Here is a 23226-nt window from a genome sequence, read left to right on the forward strand (position 1 = left end):
ACATTCTCCCCCAGGACTGTCGGACATGAAAGGCTCTATAGCAAGGAGTGGGTGATGAGCAGCAACGAGGGCACTGGGCACCCCGCAGATGGCTAAGCATTTCCCCCCTTTGGAGGGCTCTGACCAGGCTGCCCTCACAGCTGAGACCAAGATGGGGTGCTTACCAGCAAGCACTCATGAGCTGTGGCATCAGCCATATGCAGATTGCCACTAGCAGGCAGGAAATATCCAAGGGGAGGCAGGAGAAAGGATGCGGTGAAGGGGGGAGGTGATGGTGCAGCTTGAGCCCACCGACACATTGCTGGGGGACAATGACAGTCCCTAGCCTCATCTGGGGGACTCCTGGCCTTCTCCTTTCTCACAGAAGCCAGGAGTTTCTTTCTGCACCCATGAAGCTGCCAAACAACTGAGGATGGGCAAGGGGGACATGGATATCCCTGTGGGCAGGCTCTCTGGCCTGTTGGCCTTGGTTTAAACAAATTTGAGAGGTGGAGAGATGCAGAGAATTCCCCTAAACTGATGGGAGATAATGGCTCTGCAGAGCCTGCATCTTAGGACCTCTCCTCCTCTTCTGAAAGCTTTCCACTGAAAGAGGGAAGGCATAAGGGAGGAATGAGTCATTCTGGGGGCTCTGAGCTATGCTCTTTTTGTGTTGGTGGTCATTCCTCTCCAAGCCCACCCCAATATTCAAGTCTTCTCATTCTTAAAAAAAAAAAAAAAAAAAAAAAGTAGAAAAGCCGGGCCAGAAGCCTGGAAGACTCCAAGGAAGAAAAACTTCAGTAGACCATGTCAGCACTAAAATCCATCAAGCACCAATATCACGTACATGGAAGGGAAAGGCATACTGGAAATCTGTGGAGCTCATAGCTCCAGGGAAAGTGGGCTCCTCAGTTACTCTGTGCTCTTTAAAAAGTGCAACACAGCTCTTCTAGTAATGTCACACAAGCAACCTGGGTGGAGTGAGTGGAAGCAGGAAGAGCTCAGGCCTTCTGAAAGCTCACTTGTCCTTACACAGCAGGGTCATTCAAAGAGGAGAGGGAGGGAAGGTGTGATGCTGTTTTTTTCACTTAAGGCTCTCCTGTGTGGCTGAGTGTTCATTTTGTTGTGACAAATTGGAATGCGCCTGTGGATCAGGGTGTGCCAGGCTGCACAAATGGGGTTGAGGAGCTTGCTTCTGCTGGTTTGAGTATAGTGAGACAAGTATGGAGAGCGAGCAGTCACTGCAGAGGTTGTAGACTGGGGTTCACAGGGCACCCCAACACAGTGAGAAAACACAAATTTTGTCTATAACAAGAAAAATGCCACTGAAATAGCTAGATTACATATCTTTAAATTTGACTAATCCAGTCAGGATTCAGAGGATGAAACAGAAGCTGGGCCAAAACAGAGATTCTCAAACCAGTCTGTGACTGTTGCCTTTATTACATATTTCTACAGATTTGACAAGTTTGACTTCAAATGGCTGCAGCAACAGGGCAGGGGCATGTTTTCCCCAGAGAAGCTGTCAGTATAAAAAGGCCAGGCCTGCAGAGTATTGAGTTCTTTAATCCCTGGCTAAGAGGAGTGGAACCTATGATGGTTCAGTATGTCTTAAGATCAGGACTAAAGAGGGTTCCTGCCTTACACTTCCCAAATTCCAGAAATAATTCTCTTCCTGATATCCTACTTATATGCTCTTAGACCATTCACAATAATCCCTCTACAGTTCTAAATGCCACAGGAGAAGAATGGAACAAAGGCAATGCAAATGCCAGAATGTCCTGTGCGACTGCTTGTGCTGTGGCTAGATGCTGTGCTGAGATTTCATCTTTCCTACAAAGAATCATTAAAAATGATAATACAAAATGAGAATACAGACTGAAAACACTGTGGCAGATTTTTACAACAGTCGCATCTTACCGAATAGTGCAAAACAGAATGACATCTATAGAAGAGTAAGGAGAGAGAAATTAATAGTCTGGAGGAAATAGAGAGATTTTAAATTACATTTTAAATTACTTGAAATGAGAAGCTGATGAGACAGGGAGCCGCAGGAAGTCTGCTTCCAATGGCAAACCAAGAGTGCTGCTATTTGTGGAGAGAAGGGGCAGTGCTGTAGGAAAGAAAGGGGCACGAGAAAGATGCAGGAAGGGAGATGAAGGGCATCAAGTCGGAAGCAGCTCCATGGGATGGTAATGGAACTGAATAGAGTATTTGTGCATTAAGTGCTGCAGTGGAGCTTTTCAGCTCGTATGAGAAAAATCAGACAGTGATCTGGTATCTAGGAATCTTCATACTGGGCAGGCCATCGCAGAAGGAGCTTCTGTAATGAGATGTAAAAGAGATGGAGTTGATGCAGCTGTTCTGCAGGCAGAGCAGAGGTGTTAATAGACAGATACACCAGCAGAGAAGATGTTAGGAAAAATAAATTGGGGTTAGGGTGATGATTATAGAACTGAAAGCCAATGGAGCAGAAAAGATGGAAGTGAGATATGATCCAGAAAAAGAATTAATGTTAAAGGAATTTCACTGGAGGCCATATATCTGTGTAGTTAAGCAAGCAGGGGGGGTGATCCGAGCAGTCATAACTGGTGTCCAAAGCTGAGGGACCAAAAGTTCATAAGAAACATTATTCACATCATATCTGCATGCTGGTGGTTTTCTTAGACCAAATTAGAAAACTAGTAAACCTAAGACAGAAAATGTTGATTTTTTTTTTTCCCCAGAAAATCACTGGTAGAGAAGGTAGAGATGATAGAGACAGAAATCCAGATGGAAAAAACAAACACCTCAGTGGTCATCTCTCCTTATCTTGTGGTCTTTTAACATGAGAATCAACATAAAAGACAATGTAAATATCACATATTCAAATACTATAGGAGATTCATATCTAGCATAATATTGTGACCAGAAAGGAAGAAAGAAGGGAGATACATGGTACAGAGATCTAATGATTAAATTGAGGAGGACTCTGTGCAAAAGCAGTGCTGGTGCCACTGTGAGAGCGCATGAAAAGCTCCTGCATTAGATATGAGTGGAAGTCTAACAGCGAGTAAGTATGAGGGTATAAGGCTACAATACATAAGTCCTTCAGTTTCTGACCTATATACTCTTCTAAACTAAATCTTTTGCAAAAAAAAAAAAGTAATAATTTAGTCTTATACACTCTCATAATGCAACATTTTCATTAGTTTGTGGAGGCACTGAAACAAAATCCCAAAGCCCACCAACGTCTATCCACTGATTTTAGTGAGATCTGGGTACTCTCATAAATGAATTGGGTACCAATGGTTGTCCAAGAAATCTGTTGCAGATTGAGTCTTGAAGTTAAAACTCCCTGTGCCTTCAGCGCAAGGCTCCTTTGTCTCACACAACCTTTTCTTGCATTGAATGGCAACCTTTGAAATGTTTGCTCCTTGAAGATGGTTGGAAAAAGCAGTGTCATTTCATGTGCCTTGTGGGTTGAATTCTTCAAAAAAGGGAAAGGCTTCCTTCTTTACTTGAAAGAGATAGTGGGAGAAGATTGGGATTTCCAGGATGAATTTTCAGCCATGATGAATTGCTGGGATGAGAACTGTTTTGCCTCTCTTCCTCTTTCCATGCTGTGCTGAGGTTTGTGTGTACAGCAGCCTCCTAATCAATAGGAATAGAAAAGAAAATCAATACCTGCAACCCATTAACTGTAACAGAGGGCAGGCTGCTAACCAGTCACTCTAGCTGGAATTACAGTATTTGGTAAAGTATCCTCAGTGATGAGATATGAGGAGATATATATATACACGTTGACATGTAAACTTAGTGAACAAGGCTAGCAGAGAAAATCAGTTGTGAGAACATTCCCCTATCTCAACAGAATGTCTATCCCACTTATTTGCATAGCTATGTTAAACTAAAGACACTACCCCACACACACCCCAGATGTTGTCCCTCATACTTTTCCACTCCAGAATGTACATTTTTCTACACATGATCTATAATCCCAGGTTACCTTCGTGCTGGCCCATCCTGTGTATAAATGAATGCACGACTCTACCCTTACTCCTGCATAAATCATGTCCCATAGAAATCCTGTTTAAGAACCATTTATTTACATTTCATTCCTACTCCTTTGTTGTATCCTCAGACACTTCATGTAAACCTTTGTGGTTTTTTTTTTTTTTCTTTTTTTCTTTTTTATTTTCTCCTCTCCATCCATATGCAAAATCAAATCAGGCACAGATTGTTCTCACAGCCATCCATATACCTCCAGCCCTGGAAGCGTATTCCAGGAAACAGGGCCAAGAGGTACCAGAGCCTTGACACCTGGATAAGCAAATACCTGAAAATCAGAGCTAAAGAAAACAAAGGAGAGGTGGAAAGAACCCAAACTGAATCACACATTGTTCACAAGAAGTTGGTGAAAAGAGTATAGCACAGGTTTTGTGATCAGAATTTGCTCTTAAGTCAAGACACAGGTAAAAGGTCTCCAGAATAGATCACAGAGCAATGTGTCTCACTGGAACTGCATGAAATATGGGCACAAGTAACTCAGTCTTGTTTGAAATAGGTCCTTGTCTATTCATTCATTAACCAGGACTAGAACTCACCCCAGACCTGCCTCTTGTCTCCTGGTCAGAATGCATGGGTTAAAAAAGCCATCATTTCTTAACAAACAGGTACATGAAATGCCAGAGAGGAAATGTGCAGTAGCTGTGGTAGGACTCTTAAAGAAGAAAAAAGCCTATTTTCAGGTAAACATAGCAATAAACAGAGATGAGAATTTTAAAGAGTAAGGCAAGAAAGAGAAGTTGTTGGTTTCTTTTTTTCTGAACTGAAGATTTTCAGAAGCTTCCTGGAAACATTAGTACAGTGATAAATGCTGGAGGAAAGCGAGGCCTACAGTGAAGACGCTCCATGTTGACCCTGATCAATATTCCCTGATATCAGACTTTCTTCCAGTGTAAAGGGCGCAGATGAAGACAGAGAAGAGGATTGTGTGCAACCTCATCTATTTGGTATTACCATTTAAAGCCACAATTCAGCCTAAACACCAGCTTTTGTCATCTGGTGCTCAGCTGCCACAGAGGCATCACTGAGGCTTGCTGGACGGGGCAGACTTGCTCTCCTAGGTCTGGCGGTACTGCTGCAGGTAACCCTTCTGCAAACCAGATATATACTCATCTGTCTTCTTTAGGACCCTCCTAGCTCTTGATCTGTCAAATAGCTAAGGGTGTCAGGGATGGAATATCGAACTTTTAATTTTTCTGTTGCTCAGTAAAAAATCAGGGTTAAGAGAGACCCTAGAAGGAACATCCGAAGCAAAATAAAATAAGTAGTTAAGCTCTGGGATAGTTTATGTTGTCACTTTGATTTTTCAAATCAAGAGAAGCATGTATCCCAACACCTAATCAGGAGCTCAGTGAGCGGGGAATCTTAGAAAGCTCAAAATCACGGGGTCCCACTGATATCAGTGATAACAGGCTACAGATTTTAATGTGAGGAGGATTTCTTTTTGTAGTCTCACAAAGTCAGGGAGGAATCTTCTGAGATGTGCGTGTTCTTTAGAGACTGTTTCAGTGAAAGCCAGCTGGTGCATTGTGACCACAGAGCCATTGTATGAATTCCTCAGATTTGGTTCTCTATTACCATCACAATGCTTTAGGGGCTGCAGTGTGAACTCCTACAGAGGAAGTAGGCTAAACACATTGGATTAAGCCAGTCAGATGCTAGACTGGAGCATTCTGGTATGCGCAGAAGAGTACACCACGGACAGAAGCTGAAGATGGGTGACATTCCCTGCTTTGGGAGCAGAGGCCTATTTTAAAAAGAAAACAAAACACGTATGTCTATTTAGGCTCCTAACTCCGTGTTTAGACATTGAAGAACTGTCCTGATTTTCAGTTGTGCTGAGCAGTCAGCATCTCACGTTGATTTTACAGAGCTGTATAGGCTCCAAGTATCTCTGAAACTCTGGATGTCTGTTTTGATATCAAGATGTCATTTTAGCAGATTAACCTCCTATAGCAACAAAACTCTTAATAGAAATGAAATCAGAAGTTCCAAGGCCAAATGCTGGGCTCATCAGGACTTGCCACTTCCAGTCATTCACTGCAACTGCTAACCACTTGTGAAGATCTCTGGGAACGGCATGTGCAGAGTTTACACATACTGTGGCAAATCATGGCAAGTGAGGGCTCTTATGCAGAGAAAAATCAACTCCCAGCAGTGCAAGGGAGATCCCTCGGCTCTTCCAGCTCAACCAGGCCAGGCCCAGAGTCTTGGTGACATCTCCCTGCTGGCTGCGTGGGGCTCCTTGGCAGCACTGACCCCAGCAGAGGCTGGCCACACACCTCAGGACATCCCCCAAGGCTCTGTTGTTGTCCACCTGGGCCCCCTGGGTTTGGCAGGGGGCACCGGGAGGTGTACCTCAGCCTTGTTCCCCCCTCCACGTGAGGACAGAGGAACACGCAGAGGAGAAGACAGCTCAGAGGCAGGAAAAGGGAATCTGAGGCTGGCTATTCCCTGGGTGAGGGAGGTGGCCGGAGACGAGCTGTGCAGGGCCTGGCTCTCCTCCCCTGCACTCTTTGACAGGACACTTCTCCAGGTTGCTGGCATCATTTGGATGAAACTGTTCAGCTGCCATCTTTCCAGCAGCCGGTCTGACGCGACAAACTGCTTCTCTGCTTCACAGACCACTGGGACTCTTCTCTGCAACTGACCTATATTAGTTTTAAGCTTCATTCGTTCTGGCCCGCGCTCCCCTCTCTTCTCCCACATGGAGCACATGCACTGCTCCTCCCCCTCAAACAAACACCTTTATACGTCCAAGGACATTGTAAAAATAAAACGATCACAACCTGGCCCTCCGGGAACCTCGGTTTTACAGTTTGTCCCACTCTGATGCCAACAGAATTCACAACCCAGTTCAAAAGAGACAGACAGTGAATGAGAGGAAGCAGGCAGACAGAAGGAGATGGAGGAACCAGGGAGAGATTAAAAGGAGCAAAAGAAAAGAAACAGGGCAACCAGGAGGAATAAGCTGAACCAACAAGGGGAGGCGCATAACCTAGAAGTCTGGAGCACAACAGAGAAGGGGGGATGGAGTTACAGGGAAGAGTGAAAATTTAAAATGATGGAAAGTTGAAGGAAGACGTAAGGAAGGAGATGAAAAAAGACATGGCAAAGGACAGAAAAGAAATGGTCAAGGTGGTGGTAGAGTCAGGCAGCAAAGCAAGGTGGCGAGTATGACATGAGGTGGAAGAATTACGAAAGTGCCTGTGAATTTGGGCACTGTGTTTTTCATCTCTCCTTTCCCATTGAGAGCACACTGCGAGGATAAAGGGCAAGAGGGAGGAGAAGAAAATGATAAATAAATGCTTGACCTGCCATCTTAAACAGCTCCCAGCAGCCAAGCAGGCACGCTGGCAAGAGGCAGCCCACAGGTTGCAGATGCTCAGGTACTCTGCAGTTCAGCAGGCAGGAAACAACCTGCGCCTGCACGCTGGCATTTACATTCCCTGGTCCACTGGGTCCCTGCACCAGCAGCGAGCTGTGCGTGCATGGAAATGCTTCCTTTTAGTACCGGGGATTTGTGCTCTGATCTCTGCCCTGCATCCTCTCTCCGGCCCCAGTAGGAGAACCTCAGCCCCAAATACACAAGTGTATTTGTGTTAGCCTCCCTTCTCCTATGAGCCCCCTCCTGTCCCCCTGCCAAATCCCAGCTCTTGTTTGCACTGCGAGGCTGCCTCGCCTTCCCACATCTCTTTTTTTTCCTTTTTTTTTTTCCCCACGGTTGATCTCTAGCTTTGCTCTTTTACTCCTTCTTATAGCTCTGCTTTATCTCTCTCCTCGCTCCCTATGGCTGTTCTCCCTCCCTGTCATTCACTCAGCTCCCCCTTTGCACAGGCATACACAAACAGGCACGCACGCAATCGCTTTATCTCCATCTCTGTAGTTATCCCGTTACCTATTACTGTAGCGCCTGGCTGACACACATCTCTCTCCCACAGACAATCCATCTCTCTCCCTGCCACACACCGACCGAATCCTCCTGCTTGTCCTTCCTGCTCAGCCTTGCTCTTGCTGTCTCCCCTCACCCCAATTGTTCCGCCTGTCTTTCCCTCCCACCAACCCGTTCTTCATCCCATCTGTCCGTCTGTCCCGCTTTCCCCCGGTTCCCCTCGAGCTGACACCCGTGGACCCCGGCTCATCTCCCCTCGCCTGCCTCCCCCCCTCACATATTTCATCTCTTTGTGTCTCCTACACGCCCAGGCCCACGCTCGCTCTCTCCCATACTGAGAGGAGGCGGCGGCAAAGAATTTGCTGCTGACCGCTGCATTGCTAGGAGGCAAACACATGGCCGGCCTTGTGCAGGCCAGTTTCTGCCTGAGTGCCCCAAGTCACATATCCCCAGCATCATCTCCGGCGCTGGGAAAACAGATGGTATAATAAATGAGAGCAGTCTGATAAAAGGAGGAAAGGGTGCCTGCCTCGGATGCCCCTCACCCGCACGGAGACGCGCATCCGACGTGGGCACAGCTCTCTCGCTCCCGTACCGGTCCAGTTTGGTGCCAGCCCAGCAGGGCACAGGCTCCGGCCTCGCACAGATGGGGAGCAGAGGGGTTGGGGAGGGTGGCAGTGTAAGAAAGGCCAGTGTTTTTTTCCTGGTGTTGGTTTATAGCCCCAGCGAGAGGCAAGAGGCATGGAGAGCGTAGAGGAATAGGGTATCGGAAAGGTTGTGGACCCAGGTGGCATCCAGTGATCACATCTGCCTAAAGCCACCCTGGCGGCAGCCTTAGTTGGGTGGGCATCAACAGCAACGACTCAGTCCACTTAAAAAAAACATGCCCAGGTCTCGGTGGGTTCAGAGACTAGAAAGGATAGAAAGAGCTGCATTAACCTGCTTGTGTCCGTACCCAAAACATCCCCCTGTCCTCTCCCTAACATTTTCCCATTCCTTGCAGCCTGATACCTCTGCTGACAACAGCAGTGAAAAAAAAGCATGATCTTAACTGTGGGACTCTTTCCCAGCCTCTGTTCTGCTGCCCTCACAAACCGATTTCATGCCTGATGCTTCAACCGCAACCTGAATCCCAACACGTCCTGGCTCACAGTCCCCACACCGAAGCCATCCAACATCACAAAAACAAAGGCCCAGAAATAGCACGCAGTGGTCACGCACAACTGTTAGAGTACGTGACGCTTTGCAAGAATCAAGAGATTAGCAAAAGCAAAGAAAGGAAACCAACACAGAAAAGAGATTCCTCCCATGCAGAGCTGAGGGCATTTTTAATTGTAGTTGGTTTTATTCGTGAACAAGGTGATTTCTACCTGCTTTATATTGACCACATACACATTGCATTTTTCTATTTCTTTTTTAGGTTATGTATTGGTGTTCTGGGGAGGTCTTCTGCAGTGCAAACTGATCATGAAGCTTTTGTTGTGCAATGTCAATGCTCAAGTTGCAGCCGTCACATCTGCTTGGCCAGGTGAAGTGCAGGTTCTCTTTTCGTTTTCTGAATGGATGCATATAATGTATTCAGGAGGCCGCAGCACAATTATGCAGAAATATTATGGGTTGGTTGCCCCCCCACCCCCTAAAAAAAAGAAAAAGGTTTAAGCAAACGTATCACCCAGTTTCTAGCAACAGAAACAACAGAATTAATTTGTGTTGTAATAATACAAAGCTCTGCGGGTAATAATCGTAGGTGTCTATTACCCTCCCCTCAGAAATCCCCTTAGAAGAACTGAACTCAAGCTGAATTTCCAGCATCACTTCACACTCTTCCACCGTTTCTGTAGCCTACCTGCTTTTTCCGGTCTCACCTGAATGTGCTGACTTCAGCCACTGCTCCTCAGAGCAGCGCAGCGTACTATAATTATCTCCCCACATTACTTGTCATTATGGGTTCTCACTACTGCCCTATCATAACCCCAGCGCTGACCCTGTCACGCAGACTCTAATTCACCCTGCCTTGTTCTAACACAGGCCCTACAACCTGAACCTAAACTGATGGCAACCGTTGACCTTACTCGTCACAGCGCTGAATTCCCAAACCAACCTTGGCCCAGAGATCTGGGCCCTGCCAGTCGATGTTCAGTTATTTATTCTTGCCACCTGCTCTCCAACCTGCAGCACTAGCATGTATCCTCACTTTCCCTCAATGGCTCAAGCAAAAATTACTTTTCCTCCCACTTGATTTCCATACATAATTCTACAAGCGAGGAAAACCCTTAGGCCTTTCCACTCAGATTTCCCACCCTCCCACTCTGCCTCGGCAAATCCCTTGGGCTTTTTGTGAAGGAATACACACCCCACTCTTTCTTACACTCGCCTGTTCTCCGACTGCTCCCGCATTTCCACTGCTCAAGACACAGCAGCTGCTCAGTTCTGCCCATGTACCTGCTCTAACAGTCCCTAACTTTAGGTCCTCACGTTGTTTATTTTTCCAGCACTTGTGCAGAAAGATTACAGGCTCCACATTTCTCCAGCTGAAGCGTATCTGGCTGGAGGGAAGCTCATCAAACTGACCCCATCCCCGACCCCAGCTTGGCATGTAGGGTCTGTCACATTTCCCTTTTAAACATTGCCAAATTTGGATTTGATCTCAGAGACCAGGAAAGAGAGCTATTGCAGGCTTTTCTTGACAAACAGCTTTAGGGGAGGAAATACGTGAAGCTGTGGCAGAAAAATGAGAAAAAGACCCCCAAGGAGTAAAAAATATAATAATAATAAGAAAAAAAATCCACAACTCCAAGTCAAAATGAGAACAGCCAGTGTCTGTGAAAGTTACACTGCGGCAAGCTCTGAAGAGCCAAGAGGAGGCTGCCAGGACTCTGCTGGGGGTCTTCTGCCAGGAAATTACACTCTGGACTGAGCAACGTCCCCTTCTCTCAGGGGACTTGGACAGGGAGTCACAACACCTAAGTGCACCAAAAGGAGCAGAGATTGAGGGGCTCTCTGCTTTCTCCCTCCCCCAAGCATTGCTGTTCCGGGTCAACAGAGCCAAGGGCAACTGGCACAGAAGACATTGTTCTCAAGGCAAGATGACAGCAGGAGGAGGAAATGGGATGCGAGAAGCAGAGAGATGATGTGCCCTGAGGCTAAGAGGGACGTGGGGGGGCCAACATGGCCCTTGAATAGCTCCTGCTCAGAATCCACCTCTGCTGCAGAAGGTCCTAGAAATCTCTTAGCCGCAGGACCACGGAGTACCATCTGCGAGATGAAAAGATCGCTTGCTAAGAACAAACAGAGGTGGCTATTCCCTGTCAAGAAGTGGATATGAGATAGGAAAAGAAAGACCGAGACCCCATGGAGAGAGAGGGGCCCCATAACGGATGGTATCCAGAACAGGAATGTCTTCCTGCTACTAGCAGAGATCTGCCATCCCACTGCTGGCTTTATACAGGCAGATGAGACAACGACTGCAAGCAGTTGCCACCTGAACATCACAGATACAGTAATTATTAAAAGCAGAGCACAGTCTTGAGCAGGGTATGGACCCCCACGGGTCTGTGTAAGCACCAGCAGAAAGCATTTGCTGCCTGCAGAACAGAAATACAGTGTTTTCCCTGCTGTCAGCACCTGCGTCAGGCTCCTGCTTTCTCTTGAGATACAGCTCTTAATTGGGATAGATTGTACGTTTTCTGCTGTAGCCCGGCCCAGCTCCCAGTTTAATTGCTAGTTTATGACTTAGCCTGTTTTGTGCTTTCCACACTACTTCTTTCCCCACTTAATCTAATAGAATTATATAAAGTATTGCTTGGAGGACCTCAGGAGGCCACACGGTTTATCCTTCTGCCCCAAGGCAGTATTTCATTTTCAACAGCATCATGTGTCTTTTGCTATCAGTTCAGATTGGCCCAAGATGTATAGAAGGTAAAGAAATGAAGCTTACCCAAGGGAGTCAATTGGAATAAAAGACTAAATCCAGCCCTTCAAGTCGCCGAAGTTATATCAGAAATAACCCTGGACCAAATGGTGTAATTTATCAGATCGGTTTTCTGAAAGATGTCTTTTCTAAAGTTTTAAGTCTCTAAAATGAATAAATCTCTACAAGGAACTTTTTCACAGCCCCATTTCAGTATATTTAATGCTTTATTATGAACAGCAGTGACCACTCCATTGTTAAGACTGAACAGCTCTTATCACAGTGTGATCAGCTTTGAAACTCCTATTAAATCCCACAATACGACCTGATCTTTCTGCAGTTCTACATCCTGCATTTCGCTTCATGGTAGAATATGTCTGGCAAAACCAAACCAAACCAAACCATTGAAGCATCTTTAACATGACAACTTTACAAAAACGGATTTCCAGTAAAATTTCAGAATGTCAGTCAGCTTCCTGAAGTTCATTCTTCCATGACAATTTGCCTAAAAATTCCACTTTTTAAAAATTTTTATCTGTTAATCTCTCTAAGATGAAAGGTAGCCTTGGGAATAGTCAATGGGGAAATTAGAAGGTTTTAAAAATCAGCTGGTAATGTTTCAAGCCATGTAAAGCAGGGCACAAGTGTAACAGGGATTCTAATAGAGCAGAAACATGAGAAATGAGGACCAAAGAAAAGGTAAGAAGGAGGGGCTCGAGGAAAGATTTTTTTTTTTTTTTAATCAAACAAGCTTCTATAAAAGGACTACATATTAATCTCTTATAGACAGTTAAAAATGCTGCTTGTTTTCTCTCCCTTCTTTTGAAATTTCAGTTCTGGTTGAGCTGGGGCTCTTCTAGGTTGTAAACATTCACTGCTGCAGGTGCTCAGCATGCACAGCTGGACAAAGTAGGGGAGCTGTAAGAAGACAACAAGCTTCCTGGTCAGCAGACATGCTTTCTGCCTTCCTCCCACTGTCCTCCACGGTGTCTGTAATTCAGGGAATTGCAAAGGCTATAAGCAGCAAAAAGCATCCTCGCTCTACAGATATGACCACAACAGCTGCTGGCCACAGTAAGAGAAATTACTAATGGCTTCAGACTCTTACTCGTCCTGCTCATCTAGCTCACCTAGTCGCTACCCAAACTCCTTCACACAGACACAAAACTCTTTTTCACAGCCTGTCTGTATCTGGCTCCCATGGACTCCACTCACCCTTCACTACTAGTCTCTACGATCAAGGTCAAATTAGGAAAATAGCATCGCCTGCATCATGCTGGTATTGTATAGCACATTAGCCACGAAGGAACAATATATTACGCTTTTAAAATGCGTTTGGAACGACTGAGACGGTGATGACCAAACACACCATTTTGACAGACACTAAATCGTGTCTACGTTAGTCCTTGAAACGGTGCCGTAAAATCAAGTTGGGCTACATGCTTTAGGGACAACCTTTTTTCTAGTTCTAGTCCTGGCCCGTGGAAGGAAAGAAAGGGGCAGTGGGTGAATCCCTACTGATAGCTAATTAGATTATATGTTTCCTCTCTCAGGCAATATATCTTTCCCTGCATGGGATGCATTTTTCTTCACTAACCTATCAAAAGCAGGTTCCCTATAAATCACAAATCACCTCTGCAAGCACTCCCTTAATGAGATCCTCCAGCTTCTGTGTTCATTTAATAAAACAATGTTCACCGATCTTCATCTTACTGGTGCATTTTGACTGTTTATTTGAAGCCATGGGAAGTCTTCCTGGGGCAGAGAGATTGAACTCCCTAGTTAAAGATCATACGGGATTCATTTCATCACCTATTCCCAAGGCATTCATTCCCCCCTACACCACGTCACAGGTGGCAGACACACCTGGCACGATATTTTCGGTATGAAAAAATATCCGTCTTGTGTTGTAATCACATCATCAGTAGAACTAGGGGCAAATGAGCTACCAAATCAAAACAAACCTTCTTTGGTTCTTTAACTAGATCAGCACAGCATCCAAAATAGCTTTTATTCTTAATAGGCAGAGGCACTAACATCTGCAGGCAAACCCCTCCTCAGCCCATGTAAATAAAGAGACAGCCCCCAGAATTCACAAGGCAACCCATGTACAACAAGGATGCCAAGTCAAGTCAAAAAGGATGAATCTTCTAGTGACCCTAAATCCATGGAGGAGTCCTCCTTATTTGGAGGAAGTAAAAGCTTTCCTAACTAGTACTATCACATTTTCCCAAGTGGCTTCTTGAGGGGGAAAAAACCAAGCAAACAGAAAAAAGGATTATTCATTTTCTTTCCTAGAGGGCTCAGCTCCTGCTTAACCCCTTTAGCTGGTATTCATGCTCCCTAGCCAATTCCCAGCATCAACATGCTGTTGCCAATGAAATGAGCCCAGCTGCTATTCCAGATTCTTGAGGTGTTTCATAAAGTCTGCTACAACATCTACAGTCATATTCCTAGCACCGGGCATAAAAATGGTTATAAAATATATAAAAGTCTTGAAACACAGATTCCTGAAAAGCCTGCCTGAAAAATCCCTCAGTGTTTATTCTCCACGAAAATCAGCCTCCCTTGCCCAAGGGAGGCTAATGTAATTTTAGGAGTAGAGAAAGGTTACGGTTTTGAGCTCCTCAGTGTTAGGCCCAGCTGCAAAGCAGTGCCTAACCATGAATGCTTTCATGTACTGCATTAGCAGATATTCTTACAGAGGTAACATCAATGCACCACACAAAAGAGTGTTCTCTCTAGGCTTTTGTCCTTTCTGATACAAAACTTCCAGCCAGACATGGCTGAATCAAAGTAACTTAGCTAGGTTGTTTTTCATTTACCAAATCTTGCTTCCACTAGTGACATCAGAATCATGGTCTTTGCTCTGAAATTCAAGGATAGGCAGGGGAAGTTTAACAATAAAGATGAGTCTGATTCTAGTAAGAGATTGAAAACTAAATCTAATGAGAACATGGAATTGAAAAGCTCAGCTGACAAGATGAAAAATGACACAGAACCACATAAAATAACAAATGCATGAAGAAAGAAAGATAATTTAAGTCTTAGATTTGTCCCTGGAATAAAAGAGGTATTCTTACTATATGACCCCATTCTGCAGACACGCCAATTTGGATGTGACAGTAGAAGGTCCTGCTTACTTCATCAGAGGTAGCTTCTTCAGAAATCTTGTGACCTGGGGCCAGCAGAGGGCACTGCATTACCAAGTGACAGTGGTACAGATGCAAGACAGACAGCTCCTGCCAGGCAGAGAAAGCGAGCCTCATTGAAGAAAAGAACCAGACACCACCAGTTAGAAAAAGATATTAGTCATCAGCCTACCAGTGCTACAAATGATACGGGTAACACTTAAAATAGGCCTCAAACTCTGGGTGCCCCCCAGAAACACACCTCAATCCCGGTATATCTGAGTCTCCATGTATCAGCTATAGGGCATAGGCTTCCTACTGCAAATGCTTTTCAAGTAGTAGGACCGAGGCAGCCCTGTCCTGCAAGGCTGGGTTGCTTAAGTTGAAAAATATCCTGTCAGCTTCCTCTCTCCTCCTCCAAACCTCTATATCCTTGTTTGTAGCAGCAGGAAGTCTGCTGAGACATGAGACAAGGCACTATCAAAGCAAAAAGCTGGCAATTTCCATTCTGCCCTCCCCCTTTTACTCCCCGCCTCCTCCAACCTACCAGACTTTCAGTGAGCAGAGAACCAAGTTAGAGGACACAAAAGGAATGCTGAGGTAGCAACTTCATTAGAATGTCTTTCCACTTGCTTATTTCTAGTTTATTTTGAATTACCAGAAGATAACCATGAGGGAGCAATCATCTTTTTTCTTCTCTCTGTATCCCAGTCCGCAGGATTCTGGGCCCCAGAAGAAGCTCAAAAGCTAATTAAGTCATTCCCAGTCACGGCCCTCAAGCTAGTGAGCGAAAGGTTTCCACTTTCTCTTTGTACAGTTGGTGGAATGACTTTGCCAGGATGTGGAAAGGGGCCTCAAAATTTCTCATCTCCTTCTGAAAAGGAAACAAGAAAGTTGTGAATGACAGATGGGATGAGCATTTTACTATTTATGCTCTAACAGCTTCACAAAAGACAGCTTAAAACTGAGGGTGAGTTAGAGGACAAATAAGCGGAATTCAGCCCCCAGTTATCTTTCCTCACCTGAAAGAGGAGAAAACTTTACAACACCCACTTCCACAGATGGTGAAAAGAGCAGATACTCACCACTGACATCTCACAGTATTCCAGGCCATGCTTGTCAGCCCACTCCTGTGCTTGTTTCTGCTCCACAACTCGACGACCAACCAGATCTGTTTTATTCCCCACTAAGACACCTACAGAAAAAGAAGAGAAACAAAGGAAAAACAGAAATGATGATTTGTTAGTAATAAACGTTGGAACATTTGTAGAAGTATCTGATAAAGTCGGAGGCACGGATAACAGTCTAAAACTATCTAGAAAAGGTTCCACTAAGGCATCATCTCAAACATCCTCATGTCTTATCCGAGTTGTGACAAAAGCAGATGAATCGGAGGAAGCCATGTCTGCACCTGCCTTAAAATAAATATTCCGTGCCACATCTCAACAGGAACAACTGCTGCCTTACAAAAGGGGAGCAGACAGCAAGAATATCACCCACTTCTTACCTGGGATGTGCATTCCAACTGCTTGAGCCCTCAGCTTCTCCAGCCACTTGGCACAGTTGTTGAAGGATTGCTCATTAGTGACATCATACACAAGGCACAGGACGTTTGGTTGCTCCCACTGCACAGCAAGAAAGGAACGTTGTCAGCTCTAATGAGAATGATGTGGTCAACAGCCAGCCTGCATCTGCATGGCAAACACAGATGCTGAGACAAAAATAAAAAGCCTAATATACAGGAACCCTAGGCCCAGGCTGAGGTTTCACATCTCTGTTAAGTTGATTAACTGGGTAGGTGGCAGCGAGAGTGGTGGTCTTGCTTTCCTTCCCCATTCCTGTCTGTGTGCTCCTGCTCCTTTACTTGTACCAGCTCTGGCACTCATCTGATCCCTGAGGAAGCTGATTCTTCATGCTGAATCAGTACAAAATTAATCCTAGGGAAAAAAGTAAAAAGGTTTTCTGCCAGTTTGAGAAGCTGAATCAGCTTTCAGAGGGGTCCCCTGCAAATGAGATGTGGTGCAAGGGCAACAGTGCAACTGCCTCTTGTAGAGCAACGAACCATTAGGTTGATTCTGCCATCTTATCAAACTTGGCATCAATTAATTGATCCTACACCTTTTCAAATGAGGCAGCACAATGGAGAACTGTAAAGGTAAGGACAGGAATGAGTGAAGGAGAAAAAAAAAAAAAAAATCAAGGACAGTGTTATGCTCAAGGACAAGAATGTGTCCTGTTGCAAAGACATCACTATAACAAAAAAAAGAAGAAATAAACAACAACAAAACAAAACACAAACAACAAACCACTGCTGGAGTAGCAGCAAAATAGATGTTTTTTCTAAGAAATAAAAATAACTTTAAGCAACAGCACACAAATATTGCCAGTTATATATCCCTATTTCTTTTGTGAGAAAACTGAAGGATTATCTGCCTGCTTTCTTCTTGAAAGTATTCTAGTACTTTTACAAGTTTCAGATAGGTAGAACAGGAAGCATTGGCAATTGAAGTAATCACTCCCATTTAAGTTAAAGACAAAGTTTGCTGTATCTGTCAGACTGGGGAGTTCAGATCTTCAAAGCAAAAGCACTCCTTTGGAAGGAGAGGACTGTTACATAATACTTACCAGTTTCTCCAGCATCTCAGAAAATAGATCTTTTCCTGCAGAGTCAAAAATGAAGAATTCCTGAAAGCAGAAGCAGAGAGAAGGTTCTTGCCAGGAATACCACAGTGTAGGGCAAGTTTTTGAAGGTAAATACTGGAACTTGCCATTCCTGCATTTTGTTCAGTACAGCAGTCTCGTGTCCCTAAGAGACAAGCTGTCTGCATTGAGCATTCCCAAATTCAGACAGGATGAGAAAATAAATGGCTATTTTTCATAAATAAACAATAAAAGGATTACCTCTGGGGCCCTGGGTATGGTTTCTGCCCCTACTGGAAGCAGAATACGTGTAGTGAGGCAGTAAGAAGCTAACCTGCACTATTTATACAAAATGATACACATGTCCACATCCCAGTAGTGGGACCGTAGGGCATTAAGGAAAAAAATGGATGAGTCTCAACTTCCAACATAAACTAAACTGAACATCTTAAAAGACAGAACAGAGACCTAATGATGCTGCCAACAGCTTTGGTTTAACATGCCCTGTTAGACGTAACTATGTAAAATATATTTTAAGATTAAACTAACCCCGGAGTCTCAGCAATTGTATACTACCAGTCTCATTTCCTTAATGCAACTTAATGGCCTTATGAACACACAGTGCAATCTTCCACTAGAACGAGATAGAAAGTGAGGCTTGAGCTCTGGATGTCTCTTTCTGACCCAATTTATGTCACAGAAAAACTCACCACACTATCACTTGTCTCTGGAACTGATACAGCCTTCACCAACAGTTCAATGCCCGTTGTCTGTCAAAAAGAATCAGGAAAACAAGGTTCAGAAGACTTTTAAAGAGCCCTTCCAACTGCAGACCAACTACACATTGGACCGAGGCAATTCTTGTGAATCATTACAATCCCATCAAACAGGCTGATGGGAACTCAGTAACTCAGCAACGCTCCTCATAGCTCGGGTAACATAGTCCTGCTTACATGTCAGAGCTGTGTAGATTTGCTCAAAAGGAAAAGAAAAAAAAAAAAAAAGATGCAGTAGTACCAACATCCAGATCTTTGCCTGTATACTAGGGTATTAGTTGGTATCTGTGGGGCCACATTTACTATCACATTGCTGCTCTATTGCATGCCTTAGAACGTTTTGCACCAACCATGTGATCAGCTAACATATGGGACTGAGATTATTCATGCCTCTTCCACCTTTTATCTCATTCTGCTTTGTAGCTTGTTTGTTTGTTCTATTTCTATCCTTAACTTCTGGTTTCCATCTTTATTTCAATGAATAAACATATTTTAGTTTTTTTTCCCCGCACTCATATTTTCCGTTTTTTTACTTTACTTATATTTACTTTTATTTTTATCCTGCTTCTGATTAGTCATCACCATTGATTCTCTCACTGAAAGACTGCAAACTGTATCCTCTTCATCTGGGAACAGTTTCTGTAGATTATAATTATCTTGGGGCTGTGCAGCACATCTTCATGTTTGCATAGTGATAAGCACACTGTCCACATGCACATTTAATAGTTGGAATTAAGAGCTTTTCTCCTTCAGCAGTGTTTTTTCATAGAGCATTCCCTAAAGGGGGAAATTCTCTAACACCGCAAAAGCTTGTGAAAATATTTGTTCCGCAGGAAAATTATAAAAATTAATTGATTTATTCTGCATTGTTTCAAAACCAGCACCCACTTAATGTAAGGACTTACACAGAAGAACATTACACAGTTTCTCTTCAGAATCTAAGGTGCAGGAGAAAGAAAACCACATAAGACCCACTTTGAACACCTCAACTTAAAATCACATTATTTATTTTGCTCTAGAGCTTCTATTTTCTCCTGTGTGACTTAGAAAAGTCATCAGACAGCAGTTTGATGCTGTTGTGTCATTTATGCCTACCAGCGTGTAGTTCTTCTGAAAATGAGCCCCATCACTGCGGAACATCTGGGCCAAAGCACTCTTCCCCACAGCTGGATCACCTGAAAAAAAAACAAAGATAAAAAAAAAAATTGTTAATCTTAGAGAATCTAATTTTCCCTCAGTTCTATTCCTATCTTATGCCATAAGAACTTGGACACTGCAAATCTGAATACAGGCAAGATAAGTGTCACGAGAAGCGCAAAATAATCTAAAAGGCACTACCTATGGGATGAAATAAATGTTGCCATTACGTATATTGTTGCTGATATCAGATTTCTACTCCATGAGTAACAGTAAAGGGTCTCCAGATCAGGCTTGACTTGCTGCTTGTTCTACAGTCCATGTCTACCCCGTAGCCTTTATCAAAGAACTCAAATTTTCCAGATATAGTGCCATACAGATAAAAACATACCAGGCTATGGGAGACTGGGCTGCAAAGCTGATTTCTCTCCTTAGTACGCAAATTTCCACAAATTCAAATTCTCGTTATATAGTGAGATTAAAGGAGAGACAGGTCATTTATATACTACAAAGCTGTTTAAGCTGGTAACATTCCTCGATGAACTCTTCTTGCTGACCCTGCTAAGTGAGCAACTCTTGCTGACTCAATGCTGCCGGTGGCTCATTAGTTGCATCCTGGGCATAACAGAAGCAAATGTCACTTGGCTGGAGAGAAAGAGCCTGCTGATTCATCCCTGCATGGAAGGCAAACCAAGGGGCTTTAGATTTTGCTCTTCTAGAGCTAAGGTTTACCGATGTGGTTTGCATAACACTTTGGGAAACCTTAGATCTGCCCTGCTTTGGGTCGCTGTTACAATCTTACTCTCTAAGACCCAAAGCAATGGCAGAGAACTGCAGAATTCAGGTATGCTCAAATAGCTCCAAGAAACATAACATTATCCTTGCAGAACAAAGAGTTAACAACGTTCCCTGAGGGCTTACCCTCTCTTCACATATCCTTTCAGCAGCCTGGATGGTTCAAAGGGACAGAAACCAGGAATTAAATATCTCAGTGTTTGAGCTTTATCCTGAAAGGAACATTCACAACAGCCAAGCATGGGATACCGACCCTCCATGTTACATTGTTAATAAATAAATCCAGAAAGGGGTCTATTTTGACCCTATTACAGCTTCCTGGATGAGGCTGTGAAGGAGACTGGGAAAGCTATCTTCTGGCATGATACTGTAGAGTAGGAAGGGTATTTTGGAGAGCGCCAATTGCTCCTAGATCCATTAACTAAATGCAGTTCTTGTTAAAACATTTTTAGCGTGCTTGCTTACTTTGAGCTGAGTTGGGCTCATAATATTTAGACAGGAAAATCTGGTAAATCAGCTTGTTTGTTCCCTGATCAATCCAAGCTTGTGCTGAAGACAACACTCTGTTCTGGGTGGAAGCTATTCTGTATTTCAATAGACAATTAGATCTGTCTTTGTGAAATGAGTTAGAGAAGCATACATTGCTCAGAAGTGCGCAGGCTGCCTTTATTTTCATCACCCAGTACAAATTCTTACCTAATGTGTTACTTTTCTTTAATTTGACAGCCCCATTTTCCCCCTTCTTTTATTCTTCTTTGCCATCCTCTTAGCCCATTATATCGTTACACTTTCTCAAAATAAGTTTCCTCGCCCTTCTCATTTAGTTTGGTGTCATCTGCAAGTGCTGCATCCCACAGCTTTTCTTCCACCCATATTTCCGTTATTCTGCCAAAAACTGCAGCGCGTCTGTAAAATGCCTGCTGCTGACATCTACCTCTTTACAAAGGAAACCCCTTCACAGTGTCTCCACAGTAAGCTCAAACAACAATATCTTTGGCTTTGTGTCCACAAATTACCCTTGAGATAACATAGGTATCGCTTTCTTTTGTCAAGTTAACGGTCTCTCTTTTGCTAATAAAAGCCCTTTTCCCCTCTGCTGTTCTCCTTGACCTCAGTGCAGCTCCCAGTACTGTGATCCAGTCTATTCTTCATAATTTTCTTAGGTACACAAGCGTTTCTTGCTCTACCTCTGATGTTTTCACTTCTACCACTGTAAGCGCATTCTCTTGTTCCCTCCAGATTGTGGCGGTGATGTTACTCATCGCTCATATCCATTTCATTATAGCTCTCTCTTCTGGAAGAAAGAAGTTATTTTGCCAGGTATGCTACATTAATTTATTATTTTCAGTAATATACGGATATTATCCTAGTACTTAGGAGAACTGCATACTGAACAAGACATTTCTGTTGTTTGTATTGTGAACAGAATTGCAAACGCAGCTCCAAACACAATTGGGTTTAAGCACATAACTGGGTAACCCAAGGAAAAGCTACAAGAATCTAGACTTGTCATGGAATTGGCCTTTGATAACATTAAACATCAAGACCTGAAAGACTTCATTCAGCAAAGCCTATAGACTGGGACCTGAGAACTTCCACAGGGGAAGGAGTGTGCAAGTTTCAAGTCTACAAGACAGGCCACGGTACTGTCCACAGTAATCACAAAGAAAGAGCTGGGGGAATAACTGCTCTGTGTTTGCTGGCTTTGTGCAAGCTGAGGGTTATCTGTTTCTGAGGGTATAAAAAGAGAAGGCAAAGGCTTTATTCTGGGTGAAAGACGACAGCTTTGGAGCCAAGAGCGACACCCACGTGTTGTCTGCAAACAAAAGGTTTAAGGTCCTCTCTTTCGGGTCTTCTGCCTCAAACTGCACAGAGCTTCCACGAAGAGAATAATAAATAAATAAATAAATAGATAGATAGATAGATAGATAGATAGATAAGCAATGAAATTTTCCTCCAGCAGCGTTCCCAGCCAGCTGTACTCACTTCCACCACCCACCCTGCCAAAATAACCCGGTGATTTCACCTCCCTTTATTTATTTATTTATTTATTATTTTTTTGGGCCAGGTTCCAACCCACTCGGGAAGAAACCATCCCCTGGGCGTGCAGCCGAGCCCCCAGCCTGACAGACCAACCCCTCCACCCCCCCCCCCCCCAACCCCTGACAGGACTTTTCCCTCAGGGCCCAGCCCCCCCCACACCCCTCGGGGCCTGCCCTGCCCTGCCCCAGCCGCCCACCCGCCCCCTCCCTCACCTCCCCCGCCCCGGGGTCGCCTCCCCTCGCTGCCGTTCCGCACCGGCGGCTCCCCGCGGCTGTGGCGGCTGTGGCCGGACCCACCTGCCAGCAGGCACTTGGCGCCCAGCTTCACCATGGCCACGGCCCGGCCCGATCCGGGGGAAGGCGGCGGCCGCCACCCGCCTCTGCCGCGGCCTTAGCAACGCCGCGGCCCTAGCAACGGGGCGCCCCGCCTCCTCCAGCATTCTCCGATTCAATTGGCTGTGAGTTCTGCTCATCAAGGCTACCGCGAGTTGCTATTGGTTGGCGGGCTTTTCCCGCCCTCCGAGCGTCCTGTCAGTCAAATCCGAGTCCCCGCCCCTTTCGGGGGAGGTGCTTTAGTGGTGCGGATGCGAGAGGGTGATTTCTGCCTAGCAACTGTTACGTTTGCAAGGACCGGCTTCTTATTGGGTAGAACACAGCGGACCGTACCATCTAGCCGAAATTAATCCACAGGGCAGGCGGCATAAAACACTAAAACTACGAGCAAAAAAACATATAACAGTGGTTTGGAAGCACACAGAAGAGAAAAGAAAAATGAGAAGAAAAATGAGAAGAAGGGATAAAACCCTCCATTTTCTATCTCCCCCCCTTCCCAAACGAATGGAATCTTCCGTGCAGCAGCGCCCTCACCCGCCCGCCT

General features: G+C 44.6%; 1 protein-coding gene across 6 annotated transcripts; it reads right to left on the reverse strand.

The window, feature by feature from the left end:
* Positions 1 to 1396: 1396 nt before the first annotated feature.
* On the reverse strand, positions 1397 to 22753 carry IFT27 (intraflagellar transport 27). 6 transcript variants are annotated; one of them, XM_084505553.1, is made up of 10 exons: positions 22647 to 22753; positions 19471 to 19550; positions 18310 to 18369; positions 17585 to 17644; positions 16467 to 16584; positions 16045 to 16154; positions 15507 to 15833; positions 15220 to 15413; positions 14972 to 15070; positions 9215 to 9554 (listed from the first exon to the last, which is right to left on the reverse strand). In XM_084505553.1, exons 1-7 carry the CDS (start codon positions 22678 to 22680, stop codon positions 15735 to 15737), a joined length of 561 nt encoding a protein of 186 aa, XP_084361679.1. In that variant the 5' UTR covers positions 22681 to 22753; the 3' UTR covers positions 9215 to 9554; positions 14972 to 15070; positions 15220 to 15413; positions 15507 to 15734. The 6 variants fall into 6 exon arrangements, with proteins under 6 accessions (XP_084361683.1, XP_084361684.1, XP_084361679.1 ...); XM_084505557.1 differs by lacking the exons at positions 9215 to 9554; positions 15220 to 15413 and adding an exon at positions 1397 to 3612 and having other exon boundaries at positions 15618 to 15833; XM_084505554.1 differs by lacking the exon at positions 15220 to 15413 and having other exon boundaries at positions 9215 to 9473; positions 14912 to 15070.
* Between the last annotated feature and the right edge of the window lie 473 nt (positions 22754 to 23226).

Source organism: Aythya ferina (genome assembly GCF_964211825.1).
Source record: "Aythya ferina genome assembly, chromosome: 1".
NCBI classification, from domain to species: domain Eukaryota; kingdom Metazoa; phylum Chordata; class Aves; order Anseriformes; family Anatidae; genus Aythya; species Aythya ferina.